A 21,817-nucleotide genomic window follows, 5' to 3' on the forward strand; every position below is an offset into this window, starting at 1 on the left:
TGTACTTCATTTGTAGCTCATCATTGTTTTAGACTTCTTAACGCTTAGCTTCAGTATTGAGGCAGCCCACTGCAATGCTGCCCCACCATAACACTCAGTGATGTCACTGCCTCGTAATCGCAGAAGCATCGCCTCTCAATATTCAATGTAGTCGGCGAAGAGTTTCGTGATGAAGCTAATTAGTGAACAATCTAGTTAAAGTAGACTCTCATTAAATGGAACTTAAGGGGACCAGGAAAATATGTCCCATTCAACCAGAGTTATATTTACTAAGATGAACAGGCATGCAGAATGCAAGGAAGAAACCAATCGTATTAGAGGCAGTTGTTCTATTTGAGCAGCAATGTCATTAACAGATTTCCATTTACTCTAATGCTACTCTAATGTTAAGTCTACTCTAATGCTAAATTTCTTTATTGTGCACTATAACAAGCATATGGAGGGTTTGGGCGAGTCTGCTATCCATTTATCAGCACCTTAAGTAACCAATAAATAGGCAACTAGTTTACCTGTAGCCATGGCCATTCTTCGGTCTGCACAGCAATAACCTGCAAAAGCCGTCATACACATGCAACATGTAAACACGTCTGAGTACCTTTTCAACAAAGCAAATGACAAATGTAAGTAACCATTCAATGAAAGAAAAACCTCTCAACCACATGTCACATCTGGCCTACTTTCCCATAACACCATTCAATAAAGAAAGAACAGTCACTAATTATGAGCACTACTTCTCCTTTCTCCAGGCTATGAGAGAAGGCTGAATGAAGGTGCTCGCGTTTCACAATGTAAGTCAAACATAAGAAATCATGTCGATGCCTATGGTGTCATCATGGAAAGAACGAGGAACTATTAATGCAATTATCTTTAGCTGTTCCTGACTGCACCTCTAATGGGTTGAGGTGGAAAGCGCTGGCTATAAATGAATAGGAAAAAGAAACAGAGTCCACGCAAATGACAGCTTTATCCTAAACCCAAAGCACTGATCTGATGGCAATGTGTTAGACAATTATGTACTGCTCACAGATGTACCATACACAGGTCTCCTAAGTTGCAGTAAACATTGATTTACCAATTAAATTAACAAGTACGATGTCATGCATGCAGGCAAGCATGATATTGCTCAATGACTGCATGAACACACTGTCCCAACGCTGGTGTCTGTAGGAGAGTTGGCAATGTAGAAGGGTGGCGGCTTGGGCTAGTTGGTAGGTCATGACAATTGTTATAGCGCGAACCTTTTGTCTTTGTCCCGATTTCGCGCTGTAACAATTGTTATGAGTTGGCAACGGCCGCGCGTTTTCATGCCTCATCTCGGTGAGGCCTCCCCATCCCTACATCAGGGCGGTCTGCGATCTTCCCCTTATAAAACGGGGGTGGATTCCTTCTGGACCTCAATAAAGTCCTTTATCTATCTCGCTTCAGTGTGTCTCCAGAACTTTAGATTTTGTGACCACAAACAACAGATGCACAGAATACGACCAATATCCTCAGCTTGCCCTTTGCACCCGCCAAAGCATGTGTGCTGAGCTGCACAGCTATGTTCCCAACCACAGCTGGAATGCACAGAGAAGGTGGAGGTGTGTGCTCTACTCATACAGCATGTGAGAGATGCGACTGCTGACATTGAGCAAGCAGGGAAAACGTTACGAGCTCTACGTAGAGCACGCGATGGTGGCGGCGAAGCTGGACAGATTGGTGTTGGTACATCTTCTATCAAACTGCACAGTGGGCTGGGACACAAAATAAGAAGTGAGAGAGACAAGCACAGGCTTAAACTCGGTTTACTGAAAACATGTAGTTGGCCTTCAAATTGTGGCCAGCCAAGGTGACATGTCCCCTTTCCGTAAAATTCTGAGCAAACACCCCCACTCAAGCAAGTGCCCCCTCTAATTTCACTGTTATCTCAAATTTTCACACAGTTCCGAGAAAGCACACCCTCTCCTCCCTCTCCGCACCCCGGTTATGCGCCGCGCCCATTAAACACTGGCCTGCATGAATCCCATCTAGTCCTGCTAAGTAGCCATATCTCAAAGTGCCTGCAACTGAAATTTGTCGTCAGAATCTGATCTTTTTGTCCGCATAATGATTGCACTTAGCGCAAGACACACACGACGATTTTCAGGGTCCCGCGAGCAAAAGCATGGCCTCCGAGATCTGTATTCCAAGATGGTGCCTATGATGCCGTATTTAGTAAAAGTAAGGTCTCTGAGGTTTGTGTTTGTTGCTAACCCCCGTATTCAGAAACGCTCCTCGCCTTGAACTTGACTTGCCACCGCCTTGGGCAGCGCGTTTGGAACGCGTTTGTGCTGCCTTGGCACAGCCTAAAAGCGCGTTCGAAACGCGTTGAAGGCGGTTGCAAGTCAAGTTCAAGTGAAGGAGCGTTTCTGAATACGGGGGTAAGAGCTGTTGCGTTGGCTTATCAGAGTGGAAAAGAAATACATGCGAAAACAGGTGTGACTCAACCTTTTATGTAGCACGTGAAGCATAGACACATATATTCCTAGTCAGACAGATTAATTTGTAGGTGGCTGATGCACCCCTACCCTTTTCTCCGGACATGGAAGGCCTCTATTATCATACGGTCTACGAATCTGCTCTCCTTGGTTAGATAACTTGTCAAAATGGCTGACTGGGCTAGTTGGTGATTCATTCTGCTTGCTTGAAATGCGAGCGCTTAACGTAGACAAGGACGTAAAGAAATAACACACGGACAGCAGTTTTCAGTGACGGCGAATTGTGCAATATTTCATGAAGCCAGTACACAGTGTCCATGTGTTATTTCTTTACGTCCTTGTCTACATTAAGCGCTCGCATTTCAAACCTTGGTTAGAACTGTGGTATTCTAGAAATCCAGTTTGGACTGCACCATCAGCAGTGTGCCAGTGAATCTGAACCCACGGCCTTAGGAAGAGATCGCTCGTGTTCCCTTAATCCCATGTTAATGCATGTCCCACTTTTCCCTATACAGTCGAAACCCGCGATAACAGAACCCCGAGAGAGCGAAATTCTCACCGCAACGAAATATTTTCGGAGCACCAACGAACGCCCATATACAGTAAAACCTCGTTAATTCGAAGGCCTCGGGACCGAGAAAAATATCCCAATTAAGCGGGATTCCCAATTATCCGAAACAACGCGAAATCAAAGAAATCAGCCAGAAAACGTGATGTACGGAAGTCACACCTTTATTGTGGCAAGTCAGCCTACTTGGAGAAAAATTCCTCCATGCGTGACTGACGCGTTCGGTAGTTCCCAGCACTGAAAGTCATATTTTCCAGCCTGTCAATGAGGCGCAGCATCTCAGCCTCGCCGCCGTTGCACTCGACGAAGCTGCGCACAACACTCAAGGCATCGATGACATCCGCCAAAGGGGGTGCTCGGGAGGGCTCGTCATCGCTGTCAACATTAGAGGCCGAATCGGTCGATCTTGCAGCTATCTCGCTGTCGATGTCGGCGTAACACGTCTGCACTGTGCACTCGACATTTGCGTACTCGGAGAATCAGATTGGAGTGCACTCCTCGTCCGCGTGCAAAGCCTCATATCGAGCGCAGAGAGTCTCCCCTTCTTCATCAAACGGGCAAGTGACAGCGGTGACAGCAAACTCAGCGGAGGTTGCCTCTTCTTTCACAAAACCGGCGTGCTCAAAACACCGTCGAATAACGGTGGCCTCCACCTGCCTCCATGCGTGAACAATGAGGCAAATACCACCGAGGAGGTCAATGTTATACTCCTTTCCGTTGTCATAGCAAAGGAGCATTCGCTTCAACAGATTGTAGCGATATATTTTCCTGGTATGGTGTATGACGCCCTGGTCCATCGGCTGCGATAGCGACGTCGTGTTCAGGGGTAGAAAGACCAGCCTGATTGCCTGCAGGTTCTGAATGTCGCCGTGAGCTGGGCAATTATCGACGACGAACAAAACGCTGCGCCCTGCGGCCGCAAACTTGCGGTCAAGGTGCCGCACGTATTCTTCAAAGAGTGCAGCCGTCATCCAAGCTTTCTTGTTGTTTTTATAGATCAGGTCATCCTTGGATGGCAGTCGTGCATTTTTGAAACAACGAGGCTTTTCTGTCTTCCCAATAACAAGCAGTGGCAGCTTGTGCTCACCGCACATGCTTGCACCAAACAAAACAGTGATTCTATCTTTGTTCTGTTTCCGCCCCTTAATGTCTGCCTCCTTCAAAGCGAACGTCTTCGTAGGCAACATTTTGTAGAACAGAGCAGCTTCATCAAGGTTGTAAACATCTGCTGCTTCGTACTTGGCGAGTAGTGGAGCCAAGGTGTGCTGCTTCCAGCCGTCGACAACAGACTGATCCGCGCTGCCACTCTCGCCACAAACAGTCACGAATGTCGGGTTGTTGCGCTCCTTAAATCGGCAAAACCATCCATTGCTGCATTTAAACTCAGAATGTCCAAGTTGCAGCGCCAGCTGGTTGGCCTTCTCACGCAATATGGTCCCATTCACAGGAAGGTGTGCTGCGTTGGCTTTCTGCAGCCAGTCGATCAGAGCTGCTTCAACGTCGGCGTACGTAGGTGGGCGTACTCGTGTACGCTTTGACGAGTGCGTCTTGCTGTAAGCATCGAGAATTTTCTCCTTATTCTTGATGATGTTGCACAGCGTTGACAGAGGCACGTGGTGCTTTTCGGCGAGAGCCATTTTCGACGCCGTCGACTTGCTGGCCTCTTCAATTAAGCACACCTTTTCGTGCAGGGACAAGCTCTTGTACTTCGGCATCTTCCTTCCAAGCACACCTCAATCAACTAATTCACAGGGAAGACACTCAAGCGGAGACAGGAGACGAATGGAGCAGTCGCACCGAATCGCACAATGCTCGCCAGCCGACATCCAAATGGCACAAAGACTCCACAAAACATTCACTTCGCTAGAGTAGAGTGTACTAGATAGGGGTAGTGGGTCGAGGGAGAGCCGGCGGCAATGGCGCGCAGTGAGCCTGAAAGTACGGAAATTCTAACCAGCCGCGTGGTGGCGTTGCTGTGCCTTTCACCTGGCACTGGCGGCGCGCATGCCGGGCGCGCTCAGTTGGAATGTTTGGCGCGCCTCGACATGTTCTACAGAACTTTTAGGCATTATTGCCCTTGCGTGCTGTTTTTGAGTGAAAGTCTCGCAAGATGAGCAAACCACGTCACAGAAATTACTGTTTTCCATCTGGTTGCAAGACAGGATACGGTGGTGTGAAAAATGTCCCTAAACTGTCTGTTTGGTGTGCCCGAAGACATCGAGCGTTGTCGAGTGAGGGAGTGGAATCTCCGCTGTGCAGGCAAAAGTGACTGACGCTGTCTGCGAACTTCATTTTGAAGCAAAGTATATATTGAGGGACAAAGTACAAAGTCTGAAGCAAAGTATATTCTTAGGCGTCACCCAAGAAAATCGATGAGCTGCTCATGCAAGGCAAGTTGGATGAAGCACAGAAATGTTTGGTTTTAAGCCCAGCTCCTTGCAGTCACCACTTGTATTTAGTTGTGGAAAAGAGTGACTCACGGCTGGTCTGCTACATGGCGGGTTATGTATAGCCACGAAATTTGTTTTGAAGTGTGATCTGTTCATCATGCAGGGATCTTCATCTAAATCCAAGTGAGGCAGCGGAGAATCGGCTCCCGTCAGGGTTCACAGAGCAGTGTGACCGCGGCCGTTTTCTATATCCATCAAAGGAGCTTCACACTTCCATCTCTACAGTTGAGGACCTATTCACAGAATGTTAGCGTCAACAGGCTTCAAAGAAACAGCATATCTGATGTTGTGGCCCTTGTAAGCAAGAACTTTCTTCCTTGCAACATCGTGGGCTGTACATTTCACAGTGAGGATAGTCTCAAAGTTGTTTCTTTTAACAGCGAAGCTGTTTAAGCTAGCCGTAATTTGTGTGTTCGGCCTGCCAGAAAATCTATCATAACAAAAAATGGGTATGTGCCACAGAAATTGGGTAAATCCCACTATACTCACCACTGGTCTAAAAATTACGAAGGCAACAGCTAGCCCAACAAATCATAAACACGTATGTGCCACAGAAATTGGGTAAATCCCACTACTTGAACACATGTAGCATTCTTGAACACATAGCAGGGCTGCGTGAAAAAACACTGACGAAGGGAAGTACACAGGACGGGCGCCCAGTTTCGCTGTTTCCAGCCTTGCGTGGCTTAGTGCAAGCTTCGCCCATTTTTTTTTTTTAATGTTCTTACGCGCCTGCACCTTTTGGTTAAGCCTCAACAGTGCTAACAGCATTAAGCGTCAGAGGGCCAAGCGCATTAAACTCATCAGGACTACTTAGATAAAAAGTGTGCGCAAATTCATGAGCCTTCAACTCGCTCACGCACGTTTGCTGCCGATGTATCCTGTTGTGAATAAAATGTTCCTGCTTGTTTTCAAATGCAATAAACAGTTTTGGCAGACTGATTTGTTGATAAAGTACGCGGATTTACTTTAAAAACTGGTTAAGAGCGAGGGTGCACGAATAGGTTCGTAGGCGGCCAGCCCAGCGCACTCGCGGCGCCCAGGTGAAAGTTGCAGTGGCGCCATCTTCCGTCGTCGATGCAAATGGCCTCACCAGAGAGCTCGCCCTCGTCCCACTACCCCTATCTAGTACACTCTAGCTAGAGTGGCTAACATCGCTGTTGAGATGATGATGATCATGATCGCAACCGCACGCATCGCCGCCTGGCAATTGCTAAAACATGGCGTCTACGACGTATTTCCGGTAAAAAAAAACATGGCCTTTGAGATCCGTACATCAGAAAAAAAAAAAAATGCATGTTTTAGTTACAGCCTCCGAGATTCGCAACACCCTTTGCATATCTTGGAAGTCGCGGCCAAGTGTGCCAATTAACCGGGAAGTCGCAGACTGGCCGCACCAATTATCCGGTTAAATTTACATGTAAAAATGTGGGACCGCGCAAATAATACAAATTATCCGGGATTCCCAATTAACCGAGTACAAATTACCGAGATTTTACTGTATAGGAGTTAATGCATTTCGTAACTTGTGACTACGAAAGATATTTATACCGCAGTCCCTCATTAATGAAATCTTTTAAACACGAGTGCGCTAATGATCTACTCTCGCAACATTAACTACATTCAAAAACTGCTGAAATGCATTCATGCTACACTTAAACTGTGCAAAAATATCGCTACAGCGATAGCTTCAAAGCCAATAGCCATCGCTGTAGCCGATAGCTATCGCTACAGCGATAGCGACAAAGCCAAGCACAGCTTTGCTGTGCTTGGCTTTGTCAGCTTTGCGTGCACATGGTCGCGTGTGTGGAGCCATTTGTGGTGTGTTTGCTTGGTCGCTTGGTGCAACGTGAGCGCACTTGATGACGATACTGGTGACAGCGCAGTGCCGCCGTCACTGACCAGTGCATGGGGCAAACTTTGTGCCATGGCAAACGAGATTCCCGATGGCCTCAGCGTCCGTGAGTTCGTTTGTGCGGACGCAGGCGTCGTCGTGCGCGAGGAAGTGACTGACGAAGCCATCGTCAGTAGCGTGTGCAAGGTGGGCGATCCCGACGAGCAACGACCGGAGCAGCCAGAGAAAACAACAAGCCAGCAGGATGTGCTGTATGCCTTCGACACAATTCGCTCGTTTTTTGGCGAGCACGACGACGTGGCGGTGGACCATTTCTGACAGTGCGAGTCGAGAGGCATAAAACTGCTGCATGGTAAGGCCCGCCAAAGCAAACTTACCGACTTTTGGAAATAAAATGTGTTTTTTGTAAATTCCATGTCTTTTCTGCCGCATTCTCGTGCCAACGAAATTCCCTCAAGAGCGAAATTTTGTGCTTTCTCCGCCGATTTCGTTATTGCGGGTTTCAACTGTACGCAATTTCCCTTACACTTAGGGCACCTGATATACCCTATCAACTTCTTAAAGCAAATACTTGCTCCTATGGTGAATAAAGCACTCACTCTTTCTTAACGAATGCAGGCCTTTTACTTTTTTCTATACTAAGTTGCCACGAAAAAAACCTACGTGTCGTCGTGTTTTGCAGACAAGCATGGAGGACAGGTATTGCTGCCACTGATCTGTTGGCATGGTGCATTTCCCACTGAGCTCAACATGGTATGAAAGCACCCAGAGGGACATTTTCCTGCAAGATGTCTATACAGCTTTCACCGAGCGAGTGATCTTCGCCATCGTTGTGGGTATTCATGGAACAGTCAGACAGTTGAGCCATGTGTGAGTTATCATGCTGGGCATCAAGAATTGTGCAATACTTCATGAAGTCAGTACACAGGTTCACCGGTTCCCTGTATCTCTAGGTGCGGGGAAACGGTGAATTGTGGTGGAGTGCAAACAAATAGACAGAAGTTCCAGGAACGTTTGCACCAATGCAATGCTTTTTCTTAAAAACTTTGCCTCATCGTTAAAATCCTCTGACACTTCAAAGTATGTCTTGATGTGGCAGAGAACCAAACATCTTCAATGTCAATGGAGGTTGCGCAACATCCACGGTTAATTTCTCAGTAGAACTATACGAACATTAGCAAATCCAGGATTCTGAATGAATCTTCAACACTTAGAAGCACCGGGTGCTTTTGGAGGAATCTAGATATCGCATGCAGCCAGGTATTCCTTTTAGAGACTATAGGTTAGAGAGGACTCCGACGTGCGTCTCTTCACTGCATAAAAACCTTGAAGTGGCATTTTCAGCGCTTTCTTTAGCGTTTATGACCACTTCCTTGCAGCCTACCTCCTCTGGGTGGCTTAAAGGGGTCCTGAACCACTCCTTGGGCTTGCTAAAAAACACGCCCTACGAATAACAAACACTGCTATGAACACTCAGACAAATTTTGTTTTTATTCTTCACTTGGAAGAGCCTCTTGTCTCTGTGTTTTTACAATGACGGCTGCACTTGATGTGCTTGTCAATACAAGGTGCGATGATGTTCAACTGCTCTCACGCATGCTCAGCTAAAAAGCACTCCTCCAGAGGCAATTCCAGCAATGCAGCTACAAGGTCATACAAATGTTGTTCACACACTGACAACAGTGACCAACTGATGCTGCCAACTGAAGAGGTCGAAATTTTTGACAGTGCACCGAAGAACGGGGCCTCTGATAGGAATAAGTGAATTGGAATAAATGTTGGTTTAGTGCAACTATGAGCAGTGCCGACTGAACATTTTTTACTGCCAGAATTCGTGCGTCTCGAAAGTTTGTTCGTTACACTTAGTGCCCTGAAATGGTAATGGGCAAGTACAGTGTGTCACAACAAGTTTACAAGAATGCATTGTTTCGTTATGTTGACTGAGCTGCTTCTTATATACAGTCGACGACCGATAATTTGGACTCCACGGGGAACGTAAATAAGTCGAAATTATCAAATGTCCGAAAAAACGAATGCGCCATAAAAAAATACTTTTATTTACACTTCAGGGTCCCGGTGGCCGAAAAAAGTTGTCAATGCGTTGCTGCGCGCACTTCCGCTTACGTGCAACCAAGTCCGCCTGTATCTCCGCCAGTGTGATGTGATCGCTGTACGATGACGAGCTGGTTTCGTTCGTGAAGGCAACGCGTCTGTGCGGCGCACTTAGCGGTCCCACAAAGAGGCAGCATGAATGGCGGCGCGTTTGGGTTCTTGCCTATTAAATGCGTGCACTACGCATGCAACTGCACCAGGCCACATGCACTATCGAGCAGTTGACTGAAGTCGCTTATTGTAAGGCTTGTCAGCAATTGAGCCGTACTGGCGCGTTTGCCACCTGCCGCCATCACGCCTCCGTGCATTTCCACTGCTTATCCGTAAGACATCACCGCACGGCGCCGTGATAGCGGCCCCTTTGAATTTCCGGTCCGCTTCACCCCATAACACGTCGGCATCGCAACAAAGCTGACTTTCGGACTCTGCTACTGTTGCAAACAGGTCGACTCGCGAAAGCGCTGGTTCCAACCTACGAGATGATAGACGCGGCAGAGGTGGGGGCTTCAATTATTGCCCTTCGGACCTGCAATTTGGGCAGAAAGTCCGAAAAATCAGACGCTGAAGAGTTTTAGCATCCGAAATTTCCAACGTTCTTGACCATTGACGTCTATGGGGCTGGTGACGGTGCCGCGAAAACGTCCGAATTTTCGAGCATGTCCGGAAAATCGGCAGTTGACTGTATCTGCCGCGTTTCGTTGTCGTCGGCGCGGCCTACGGCGTTGGCTGTGAGGGCACCGTTGGCGCCATTTAACTCAGATCTTTTTGAGACAGCAGAGCGTAAAATAAAGCAAGCGTCAAGATAAAAATGAACGCGTGCGCAGAACGCTTTACCGCAGACGCATTCGACAGAATGGCGGCGACAGCAGCGCAGCGCGGGGATACAGGAACCGGAATGTAGGATGTTCGCGATGTCGATAGGATTTCCCACAGTTGACCAGTGCCTCCAAGATCAGCATTTCAAATCACAAATTTGAGGCATAAAGTAGCGATCGAAATAGAGCCTCATAGATCACCAATTAGCTTTCGTTTTGATCTCTGAGGCCATACTTTGTATGGTATGGGTGCCGGAGGAGATAATGGCTGGCGATTCGGCGTGCGCGACAGTCTCGGACAGGGTCCGGATTATCGAGGTAGATCTCGCAGCTGTCCGAAATATCTGTCGTCTTTACACATTACTTCTATGGGATCAACGGCGGTGCCACGTGACTGTCCAAATTACCGAGCATGTCCAAATTATCGGTGTCCGATTTATCGGTCGGCAACTGTATTTCTTTGAAACTTGCAGGAGGTGAAGGGAGGGTCAGGTTATAAAAGCCCAGTATAACTGCGACAAGTACTTAAACATATCCTTACCCTTGTGCATTTGTCAGTGGACAGCTCAGCAGTTCTCTGCAAATAATCAGAGAAAAGAAACACGACTAGTATTCGTGAAAACGTCTCACAGCGTTATTTCAAAGTAAGTTTGTCATGAACCAAAGAACATGCATACCATATTTACACAATTGTAGGTCGACTCATTTTGTAGAAATTTGAAATCTAAAGTTGGGGGAGGGGGGGGGGGGTCCACTAACAATCAAAACCGAACCTAGTACCGCCAGTAAGTGTGGGGTTAATGAGAAATCAGGGATGATGATGATGTATGGGGTTTTATGGCGCAAGGGCCACTGATGGCCAAAGAGTGCCATTACTAATGATGGGATATTTAGGCTTGTCAGTGATTTGCATTGTCATGATGTAGGATGGCTGTAAAGGGGCCTTAAAAAGACGCGCTCTGTACAAGCGTAAAAGATATATATACAATAAAATTATGGCGATGAAGTATGGAATGGTCTATGGTTATTGAATGGGTGAGGAGCAATCATAATTGCGGAAGGTGAGAAGCGGTGACTAGCACGTGTGCCTCCTCACTTCCTTTGTATCCAAAGGCATGGAGGCCAGTGCGTTTTTTTGAAAGAACTACCGCAGTATCAGCCTCTCTGGAGAAGCCGTGCTGCGGTTCCCTGGGTAAATAACATTAAAACTGTGTATGTCTCTGAAATAACGGAAGAGTGAGTCATGGTTAAAAATAGGTTCCCTGCCTATGAACATTGAAGGGTGAAGTGGAAGATGTTGACGGTATGATGGGAAATGTTTTTCTCTGATATCTTCTAGATGCGTGCGTTGAAGCAGGATGTGCAGGACAGTAAGTGGTGCACCGCATTTTTCACACATGGGTGGGTCACCACCGGACAAAAGGTGTGCGTGTGTACTATATCTATGTCCTATTCTAATTCTGCAAAGTGTGACTTCAGTGTGACGCCACTTTGATACCGGTGACCAGATGCCAAGACGTGGCTTGATGACGTGTAGCTTATTTTGTTTATGCCTATCCCATGTACTCTGCCAAAAGGCCCTGAGCTTCCTTTTGAGGAAGGCTTTTAAGTCTAGTGCAGGGATGGCTATGGATGTATTAGGACTGCTTTCGTGGGCGGATGCAGCTAGCTGGTCCGCCAACACGTTGCCTTGAATCTCGCGGTGGCCTGACACCCAGCACACTACGACACGCTGTTTAAGAGCGTAGACCGCGCATAGGAGTGTGTAGAGGGAGATAAGGACTGGGTTTTTGTGTTTTTTGAGTTTTGAGGGCTGTTACCACGCTTAGAGAATCGGTGTATATAACTGCCTTATGTAGTTTTAATTGTTTAATGTGTTTAACGGCCACAAGTATCGTGTAAGCTTCTGCCGTGAAGATACTTGAATCAGGGTGCAGAATACCGGAGTAGGAAAAGGATGGACCAACGGCTGCATAAGACACAGAAGTATTGGACTTTGAGGCGTCTGTAAAGAATTCTGGACAAGTGTATTTATGTTGTAGTTCGAGGAAGTATGCACGGATATGTGCAATAGGCGCGTGTTTTGTAACTTCCACGAAAGATATATCGCAATCTACACGCTGCCACTGCCATGGCGGGAGTTGTGCAACGGGAGCCATTAGACAGTGTTCAAGAAGTGGCACACCTGCTTCCTGAGCTAGGCCCCTCACACGAAGCGAGTAGGGCTGTCTCACTGAAGGACGGGAAATCAGGGATGCTGTGGCATGGTTATACCATTAAGTTTGCTTTCCTGTTCTACCTATAGCATATTGTCACGTGGTCCTGACGACGAAGAAGACGGCAGTCAGACTATTAAAGTTACAACTCTTTATTTGATGAACCTGTGCCCAGTGAACGAGAAGTTAACTAAAAGTGGTACACGCTGTACACTGATACCGGCAAACAGAGTGTCGGCAGTCAATAATCTGATCTGCGGTAAGCCGAATCTACATTTATACATGTGGCATCGAACATTCGAGCCTTAGCGCTGGTGGCCACGTGAGTTCCAGACTAAACTCAACTGTTCGTGTTTGCGCGCTGAGGCCCATCAGAAGGTGCTAAAATAATCTGGAAGGTTCCCAGACATTCGGGCGTGGTTTGTGCAAGTCTGTGCTTATACGTGTAACGGACCGTTTAGATAAAAGTAGCAAAAAAAGCACACGTGCCAATATAATTATTTAGCGCACTAGTTCCAAAGAAAAAGAAACTGTTTTTTTCCATTTTTAACTTTCCCCAAGTCACTATTCGCCATCAGAAGTGCCGCTGTTGATTGGAACACTAGATCTTCGATGAACGATTGACAACCCCATAGAAGCCGTGTGTGCCATTTTTGAAGCATCGATCGTTGATGGAATATCCGCTGTTCCAATCATCAGCAGCACTGCTGATGTCGAACGGTGGATTGGCACTAACGTGTTTGGGGGTCACCGGTAAATGATAGAAGACCTTCTCTGGATTTTCCATGTTTTTCTTTTTCTGCGCCCGCACCTCTCTCCCCAACTTGTAACACCCTCCCCTTTCTCGCCTGCGACTGTCTCCACGCGCACAGCAAGTCCATTGGGTGCTGGCACTCACAGGAGCCGCCTACCAAAGTCCAAAGTTGTGTTATCTACCGTACAGAAGTGAGTGTCGACAGGGCAGCTTTGCGTTGTTTCACCGGCACAGTCGGCCTGTCGGGCCGCGTGCTATTGCTGTGCTTAACCGTCGTACTTCGTCATGAGTGGCATGGGCCAAAAAACTTTCGGCGCTTGTTCACAGCAGCGTTCAAGAGGGCTGCCAATGCTGAAAAAACTAATGATTGGATGGCGGGGTGCAAGTTCGGAATTTCTCAGCAGGCACTGAAGGAGCAGCGACTTTAGGGTACCAAAATTTTCACATGTGACGCCAAGAGCAGGGGTATTTGCGGCTTGAGGTCGAGACATCTTCCGGAGGTTGAAGCCCCTGTGAACGAACTACGTGATCGGTCTCTGCTGGCAATGCACAAAATGGTCACACGAGAAGCCTGTGTCTTCATTCACTTTGGAAACGAGAATGCCGAGGGCACACTCCAGGGCCTGGGCACCAAAGTTCATGAAGAGGGCTGGCTCGGCGATGACGAGTGAGCATGTGCGCTCAAGTCTAGCGGATATGTAAATAAATTTCAGTTTTTAAAGGTGCTCACACATTTTTTTTTCTTTTCTTATGTGGGATTTCTGTGGGTCGACCTACGTTCAAGCTGACTTAGAATCGTGTAAATACAGTACCTGATGCGTTCTAAATTAGAATATGCCGGCACTATTTATGACAACCATCAAGTTAATACGATTAACTTTCTTGAATCAGTCCATAACCGAGCAGCCAGGTACATTCTTTCTGGCAGCTCCCATAACACGAGCACCTGTTCTAAAATGCCGGTTGTGTCTCTCCTCACATGTGCTGCCACAAAAGTACTCAACTACTTTTATTTTTTAGGCTATTTCATCCTCTGCCAACAGGCAATCAAATCATTCCCGCACATCATTTCCCCCACCATACGAATCCAAATGCTGTGTGCCTATCACGCACCCGTTCAACTACATATTGACAATCCTTCTTTCAACACATGGCCCAAGAATGGAATGCCCCTCCTTCTGATAGTGCCCTCATCCCCAACATCTGGCATTTGAAGATACTAAGACCGCCTCACAACATCAAGGCATCAAGACCAGCTCACAGGTCATGCCACCTAACCTAACCTGCCATTTTTTTTTTCTATGCGCCCAACACTCATGCAATGTCTCGTTCTGGGACCTCTTAGGTATCTTGAATAAATAGAATATTACACTACCTTTAGAGTGTCCTCGGTCTGCACAAGGCAATGGATCTGGAAAAAGGCATCCTTGTTAGAAAGAAGATTTTTAATTATAAATGCTTCAAATAAGCAAAAAGTAACAACTAAGTATTGCTACGTAACAGTCACAGTTATAGAAGACACTATGTTCATAATTAAGAAGATGACAAGAATGATGGGAGCAAGTGGCATGAGCTGCTCATCTTCGCCAATGCTGCATATAGTCTGTATATAGTCGTTCTCGTGCCTGCCTTTCCCAGAACAACTTATTCTATTAAAATAACTTAACATACACTGACAATCCAAGCAAGTGATACAGAAACCGCGAAATTGCATAACTGGGCTGTCACACCCTTTGGGGGGGGGGGGGGGGGAATATGGCTGTTTGCTTTCCTCCCGGCCTCAATCGAACTCCAACTGCATTTGAAGCTGCCCTCCGGCACTGTCGTGACTGGCTGTATTTAGTGATGACTCTGAAGCGGGCCACGCTGAAGCACCAAGGCGTTGCCACAGGTGTAGAAACTCATCGCTACCCTTGAATGTGGAGCCAGTGTAGTTAACTAAACATACAACTAAACATGTAAGTTACCCCCAATCAAATTATATTTGTGCAAGGTAACTCTCATAGTCATTGATGACTATGTTTTAAAGCAAAATTTGGGTTGCAACTCGCAGAGTGTTACATTTACACTCTGTATTAAACGTGCTGTCACACAATTAGAAGTTTTCCTGGAAAAAAAAAAAAGCTGTAGAAAATTACCTTTCCAGTTCCATCTGTCTGCAAGCAACAGTCCACCTGTAACAAATACATTTTTTCGGATGAGATTAGTGGTTTATCTGAAGTATCAGAATGGTGACAACTTTTAAAAAATGTAGAGCTTTCAGGCAACACCCTCTTCTTAGTATTTGAGGAAAAAAGGTAACTTAAGGGAGAGTACCAAGCAATACAAAATCACTAAAGACAGGTAGCACGCTCTTGGAAAACATGTTGAATTATTCAGCAGAAGGGTTGGCTGGTTTACAGGGAACTAGTTGGCTGGTTTACGGGGTCCGACACCCCAAAAAGACACAGGCTATGAGAAATGTCTTAGCAACTAGCAGAGAAAACAAACAATAAACTGCTCTTGAAACATAATTTCACATTAGGAACTTAGCATCACTAGACCAGTGTGACATCAGAGGTTTCCAAACGTTTTCTCTCATGTTCGAGTTGTTTTAGCATAGCTAAATTACTAGGTGAACCTTTCAGAGTTGAAAGAGTTTTTTATCTATAGTGCAATGCGCTTCTGTAGAGAAAATAAGAAAAACCAATGCAGACACTGTCCAACAAGGCCACAGTGAGTCAGTGCAGGAACTCTTGAACGCAAGTGCCACCTGTTTTTCATTACTGGATTTTTTGCCGAAATGCAGTACGTCCTTTATTTTATTTACAGACAATCTCCCCTGACTCTACAGTATTAAGAAGGGGAAATCAAGTACAGTAACGGAAATTGCGTTTCTGTTGCCCATAAAGGTTCTTGAAAGCAGTCAAATAATGCACGCATGTGAATATGCCTTTATGGAGAGATTTTTCAATATGTATGCATGCACACAGCTAAACATTGTAACGTGCCAACATGACTTCTTTCTTGACATGTATGGAAACGGCAACTGGTAAGCTACAACTTCCCTTGATCCTGCACGCCAACATTTTTTTACAGGCAATAAAATTTTTTAGGCGAAGCTTTTGCAACTCATAGAATTGGTGGTGGTGTCGTATGCAAAAATCCCGGTGCTGGCGAGAGCACAGAAATGCGGCCCTTGAAGGCACCCACCACATGCTCTGTTTTCCAATAACTGATGCTCTCTCAATCTTGGGCTTGTGGGCGAGCAACCGTTTCTGATATGGCAATTTGATCTTTTATCGAGGTGACTTGCTGTTTCGCATTGGCACATTTGTTGCCTAGATATGAATGCAGACTGTCCTTGTTGCCTGTAGTAAGTGAACTGTTGCACTGCTAAGCACGTGGATGGAGGTCCAATTGCCAGCATGGAAGGAGGAAACAGTTAGGAGACAGCATGGCGCAATGCGATAGAATGAAAGAACGAAAAGTTGTACATCAGGCCCGCACACACCAAGCTTCGTTTGATCACATTTTGCCGATAAGGGAAGGAACCTTCAATTTTCTTTTTTTCCATCTGTGAAACATGCATGCAAGAACGACTGAACCCTACCTTGGCTTTCCCGGCCTGTTGTTGGTAGTTTTCTTGGGTACAGCTGTGCACAAGGCTCTGGGTGTCTTCATAATCGCTACTGCAATAGCAAAAAATGTGGACTCCTTTAGTGCCCAATTTCTCTGCTAGCTCCACAGTGCAAATTTTGCATGTTTAGCAATGCAGCTTTGTAGTTTCTGGATAGCATGAATGCAGCTTTGCAGTTCCTGGATAGCATGAATGCAGCACCTAGAGTGGCCAGCTCTGCTTCACCGGAGGATATTAAGCTTGTGGTCCACCATCTCTCCCCCCGGAAAATTTTGGAAACTTAGTAGTAGCACTCGAAGCACTCACTAGAACAACCACCACAGGAGGTAATCTCTCAGCAACAAGACAACCAAACCCCCTTCTTGAGCACTCGCAATCGGAAAAACATTGTTCAACTAGCCATTGTACTCCACAAAACACTCCAACCAGCGCCTTTTACAGCTCATATGAGCATTGGGCGTGGTGCACTCTTTCCTTCCAAGTAATGTGGCTACCCACCATGCTGCTCAAGGATTCATCAAACGGGCACTGGGTCAGCAAGCACAGATCAGTGAAGGACTCTATGGTTTCCTACCAGGAAACAACACCACTGCCTAGACTGCACCCTCCCCTGCGGGATCAGAAATACCTCTCTCAGAAACAAGTAACTTAGAGACAAATTCAGGCCAATCCGTCTCCTACTCTCAACAGTTCTTCCTCCTGCACTGCTTAATTCTACCTCTAGTAAGGCGTTCATCATTACCAGAAAGCTGATCTTTTTCTAATGCTGTGGGCTTGCCTCAAGGATGCCTTCTTGGTGATCCAAGTATTAAACCCAGAGCTGTTGGAGGATGCATCTTTCAGCTCCAACTGATATGTCTACGTCATCCAGCACACTCGAGAGGCTGCCAGAGCCCAAGAAGTATTGGCCGTCTAGCAGGACCATCCCTTGCCCCTTTGAGATGTACACTATCAAATAAAGTCTTCATTAGCTCACTTCCTCTAATGAGTATATCTTAACTACATGCCTCTACCTGAATATTCATTTACTCCTTTTTGTCTGCAAGACTGCAGGTGAGTGAAGAACTTAAAATAAATAAAGAAGGTTTGAAGGTTACCAACAAATTTTCTCTAGATGTTTCTTTGGTGGTTCAGGAGGACGGCATGTACTGACAGTACTTCCCCAAATATTCAATACTGCAGTTAAGCTTCTCATCAAAGCATTCTGAGGGTGTAAAACAAAACTGCCACATCATGCTTTAAGTCCTCTTTGACCTAATCGTGTGCACTAAATGAGCGCCAGATTTAACGCGCAGGTTAGCGTCCATTACAAGTAGGTTATTATCCTAGTCTTGCCACCGTTGCCGAACACTTGAAGAAGTCAATCACATCAAGTCCAGAAATGGTGGCAGAAAGCAACAGTAACAGGAAGGGAGTCATAGGTATTTCATACATCCATTCCTGATGGCACAGGCAGAAGAAATCGGGAAGTTGGTACGGCATTAACATTTTTGCAGTTACCAATAAGCAAGGTAAAATGTGCTGCTGTGCAGAAAAAGCAGCAGGCAACAGAGATTCGTTTCGTAGAACACTCAAACAAATGTAGAGATTGCCACACTGGTGTGGTATACTGAGTTCCTTTCACATGCAGTGCCTTCTATGTAGGGTGGCCACTGCTTTAACTGGAGACTAACACAGCATGAGAGGTCAATAACTGGAGGACTACCACCTGATTTTAGGGGCGAAGCACCTCAAGGCCGAGGCTTGTCTGTACGGCATCGGTGCGCACGGCACAGCACTGTGTAACATGTACAAGCAGCTTTACGACGAAAACAAAGATATGATTGCTGGCAAGCAACGAGAATATAGTCAAGGTAACAACGATCACGTCATTACTGATTTGATAGACGTGATGCATCAATAAGAGGAGGAGGAGGAACCTTGACAGCATGAAGATTTGCATCGACATTTAAGCACCCATCAATCAAAGCATGTGACAGCACAATGCACGCTGCCTTCAAAATACGTGAGAGGGCGCTGCGGTGAAAATGTATATATAAGCGCGTTTCAGACCACACATTCTCTTTCTGCCATGGATGGAAACGAACTTAAGACGTGGCATGCGGCGGCTCACCGTCTACGCAGACAACAAGCTACCCCGGAGATAAAGGCTCGGGAAGTAGAGGCAAAACGGCAAAAACGCCAAGCGGATCCGGAGCTGAGGGCGCGGGAAGCTTCACTCACTCGTCATGATCCGCTTCGTGGAGATGCGTGGATTTTTTTTTAAAGATGATAGTCTTTCTTGGGGAACTTAAACGCAGAAATTTTGGTCTGTCTGTCACCCGATTCAGCCACCCGGCCAAAGTTTAACCACTTGCTCAAAGCCCAGCCATCTTGAACTGGTACGGCCGTTCATACTTGTGAACATTGTCAATTAAAAAGCAAATATTACGCATATCTGAGGTGCAACATCAATACGTAAGTATTAGGAGGCGTGTTCCTTTAGTAGAAAATAGATAAGTAATTCTAAAGACCCTAATGTTTATTAGGCTGCGCTGAAAATACGACACAATGAGCCAGATGCGGCGGTTCAACATAGAGGAGGAGGACTCCTGTGGCCGGCAGAAGACTATCCTCTTTCGAGGACTTTTGCAGCGAAGCAAGCAGATACATGCAGATACGTGGCCAATTTTTTACAGTGCCGAGATGAGTTAAATGCACGCCAACATTCAATGAATGTGCAGTGTTATGCAGGCACAAGAATGAAGAAATGCATACCTGACATATTGATAGTAGTGGAAGTGTATACATGAAACAGCCTTCGAGTAACTTATGTAAAGAAGAATTGCCTTCGAGTAACTTATATAAAGAAGAATTGCCTTCGAGTAACTTATATAAAGAAGAATTAAAATGCCTGAATCTCTTGCAGAGAACTCCACATGTACATCGTTCATGTACATGCAGCTCGGCGATCGAAACGTGATACTCCGAGAGCACGGCTGTGAGCAAAACGGTGAGAGCACTCTTAACTCATCATGTGTCACATCTGGTAGGCAACTGTTCAGTCTGTTGTTCTTGGTAGTCCTGGTGGAGCGCTGCTTGCCATGACTTCAAAACACTGCACTCACGTGCAGTGCTTCACATTGCAATTGGAGCGGGCAGGCATGCATTACAAAGGATTGCCACGCTCCACAGGATCCACTGAGAACCACAGATTGAACGACTCTTTAGCGCAAGCTCTTATCATGCGTCATGAACGCCCTGGCCCTCACTGCCATCCTCCCAGCCAGCGGCCATGTACTCCGAAAGTATATACTTCCGGAAGAGCATCGTGTTTCAATCGCCAAGTACCGTGCATGATTAGCAGGTGATGCTAGCATACCTGCGCTTGAGCACATACAAGCTTTTGTGTCTACCTTCTTTACAGCCATAGTGCCCCCTTTCAGTTGACAGTCATCGTTTGTGCAGTCTTCTCCATAGAGTTTCCTACAATTACCTAGAGGGAACTCTGGCACTATGATTGTTCAGCCACCATAGCAATGATGGGTAGTGCACTGACTTGCCTAATCTTTGTGCTTACGGCTTCGAATGCACTTGCGACTTTGTTTATTGCCGTGTTTTGGCGTTCGTTTCGGATAAAAGAATAGGTCGTCGTCAACTTCGTGAGCCGATCTGAATTGGTGAGCCTTAACGTGGTGAAGTGGAACTACTGACTTTTGCTGAACTTTGTCTTGTGACAAAGCGGATGCAGGGGACGCGGAGCCAAACGGAGCCGAAAGAACGAAGTTTAGACAAATCCGTGTACTACCCATTATTCCCATGGTGGCTGAAGCATCATGCGTTGCAGCTCCCATAGACACTGGCGCCAGAGTTCCCTCTAGTGTATCGATAGGACACTTCTTCTATACTCTCGTGTCCGTGTTTGCACGCTTTACTGTTTCTTACAATGAATCTTTACCAACTAGCTCAACTTTCTGTCGCTCTCATCTATCAGGCATTCTGCGTGGCAACCAGGACATCTATTTAAACAGGGCAAAGTTCACTGCCGTGAGAAGCTTGAGGTTAGTGCTTTTAAGGCTGCCTTGAAAATGGTAGAAACGTATTCTCTACTGGCAGTTCGCGACATTGCTTTACGCAGCCAAGGCTGGTGGCTTTCAGGAGAAATGTGCTTTAAGGATTAATGACACAAAAAAAAATTGTACATCTTGTTTTTCTGTTGCAATGAGTAGCTAACGCCCCATTCATCACAGCTGGAAACCTCGTTTGCTCGAGCATGCCATAGTTATTTATTCGGAGACATGTTAATGGCGCCCAGTTGCAGTTTCAGTGAGTGCCGAGAGAGGCGGGACCCGGTGAAGTTTTTATGTAAACAGCGCTGGCTACGTGAGTACACAAAACTGTGTGCACATGAGCACCGCATTGGTGACTCTTTCCAATGCAGGCTCCCTGGGTGCTATTATAATCCCCTCTGGGATACTGCAGAATATGTGTGACCCCCCAAAAAATGCACTGCCGAGCCTTTGTACTCCCACGCAAGTCCATAAAGGAGGCGCTCCATCTTTCCTTTGAAAAGGGCTGCTAGGAGAGAGCGCTCACAAGGAGCATGAAAGCCAACTCAAACTCATGATGTGAGTGGTAGTTGGTTGTTTACATTCAAAACAAGTTGGTGCTGATGCCAAGAGGTGGTCTGTTTTACGAGCAGTTGTGCTACGCATACTTTAAAGTTGATTGTAATATGTTCTAGGTTATCTTAGCTGTTGATATTCCGCAGACGATGCGTGACGCAAATCTATCCCACAGGTTGTCTCGCCGTGAAAATTTTGTGTCGGTACTCCTTTTAGAAATTCTCACGTCCGCTGCGAGAAAAGACGATGCCTTGCATCACTGTAATCGTGACTCCCGAGATTTGAGACAGTACACGAAATACAATATCATTGGTGAATTAACAGCTGGCAAAGCTCGAACGATAATGGGCCGATTAACAAATGATATT

General features: G+C 46.3%; 1 protein-coding gene across 4 annotated transcripts in view; it reads right to left on the reverse strand.

Moving 5' to 3' along the window:
• The window catches only part of LOC119402377 (arginine and glutamate-rich protein 1-B), a 115,380-nt gene that overhangs the window by 25,589 nt on the left and 67,974 nt on the right, over positions 1-21,817 (reverse strand). For all 4 annotated transcript variants that reach the window (XR_005185777.2, XM_037669511.2, XM_037669512.2 and 1 more), the window contains exons 2-6: positions 16,819-16,897; positions 15,365-15,400; positions 14,602-14,637; positions 10,798-10,833; positions 510-548 (exon numbers count right to left, since the gene is read on the reverse strand). Coding sequence is in view for 3 of the 4 variants with exons in the window: in XM_037669511.2 (XP_037525439.1) it covers positions 510-548; positions 10,798-10,833; positions 14,602-14,637; positions 15,365-15,400; positions 16,819-16,897 (226 nt within the window). In the remaining variant the exon portion in view is untranslated. The remainder of the gene's footprint in view (positions 1-509; positions 549-10,797; positions 10,834-14,601; positions 14,638-15,364; positions 15,401-16,818; positions 16,898-21,817) is intronic.

The sequence above is a fragment of the Rhipicephalus sanguineus genome, chromosome 8 (genome assembly GCF_013339695.2).
Source record: "Rhipicephalus sanguineus isolate Rsan-2018 chromosome 8, BIME_Rsan_1.4, whole genome shotgun sequence".
Classification (NCBI taxonomy): domain Eukaryota; kingdom Metazoa; phylum Arthropoda; class Arachnida; order Ixodida; family Ixodidae; genus Rhipicephalus; species Rhipicephalus sanguineus.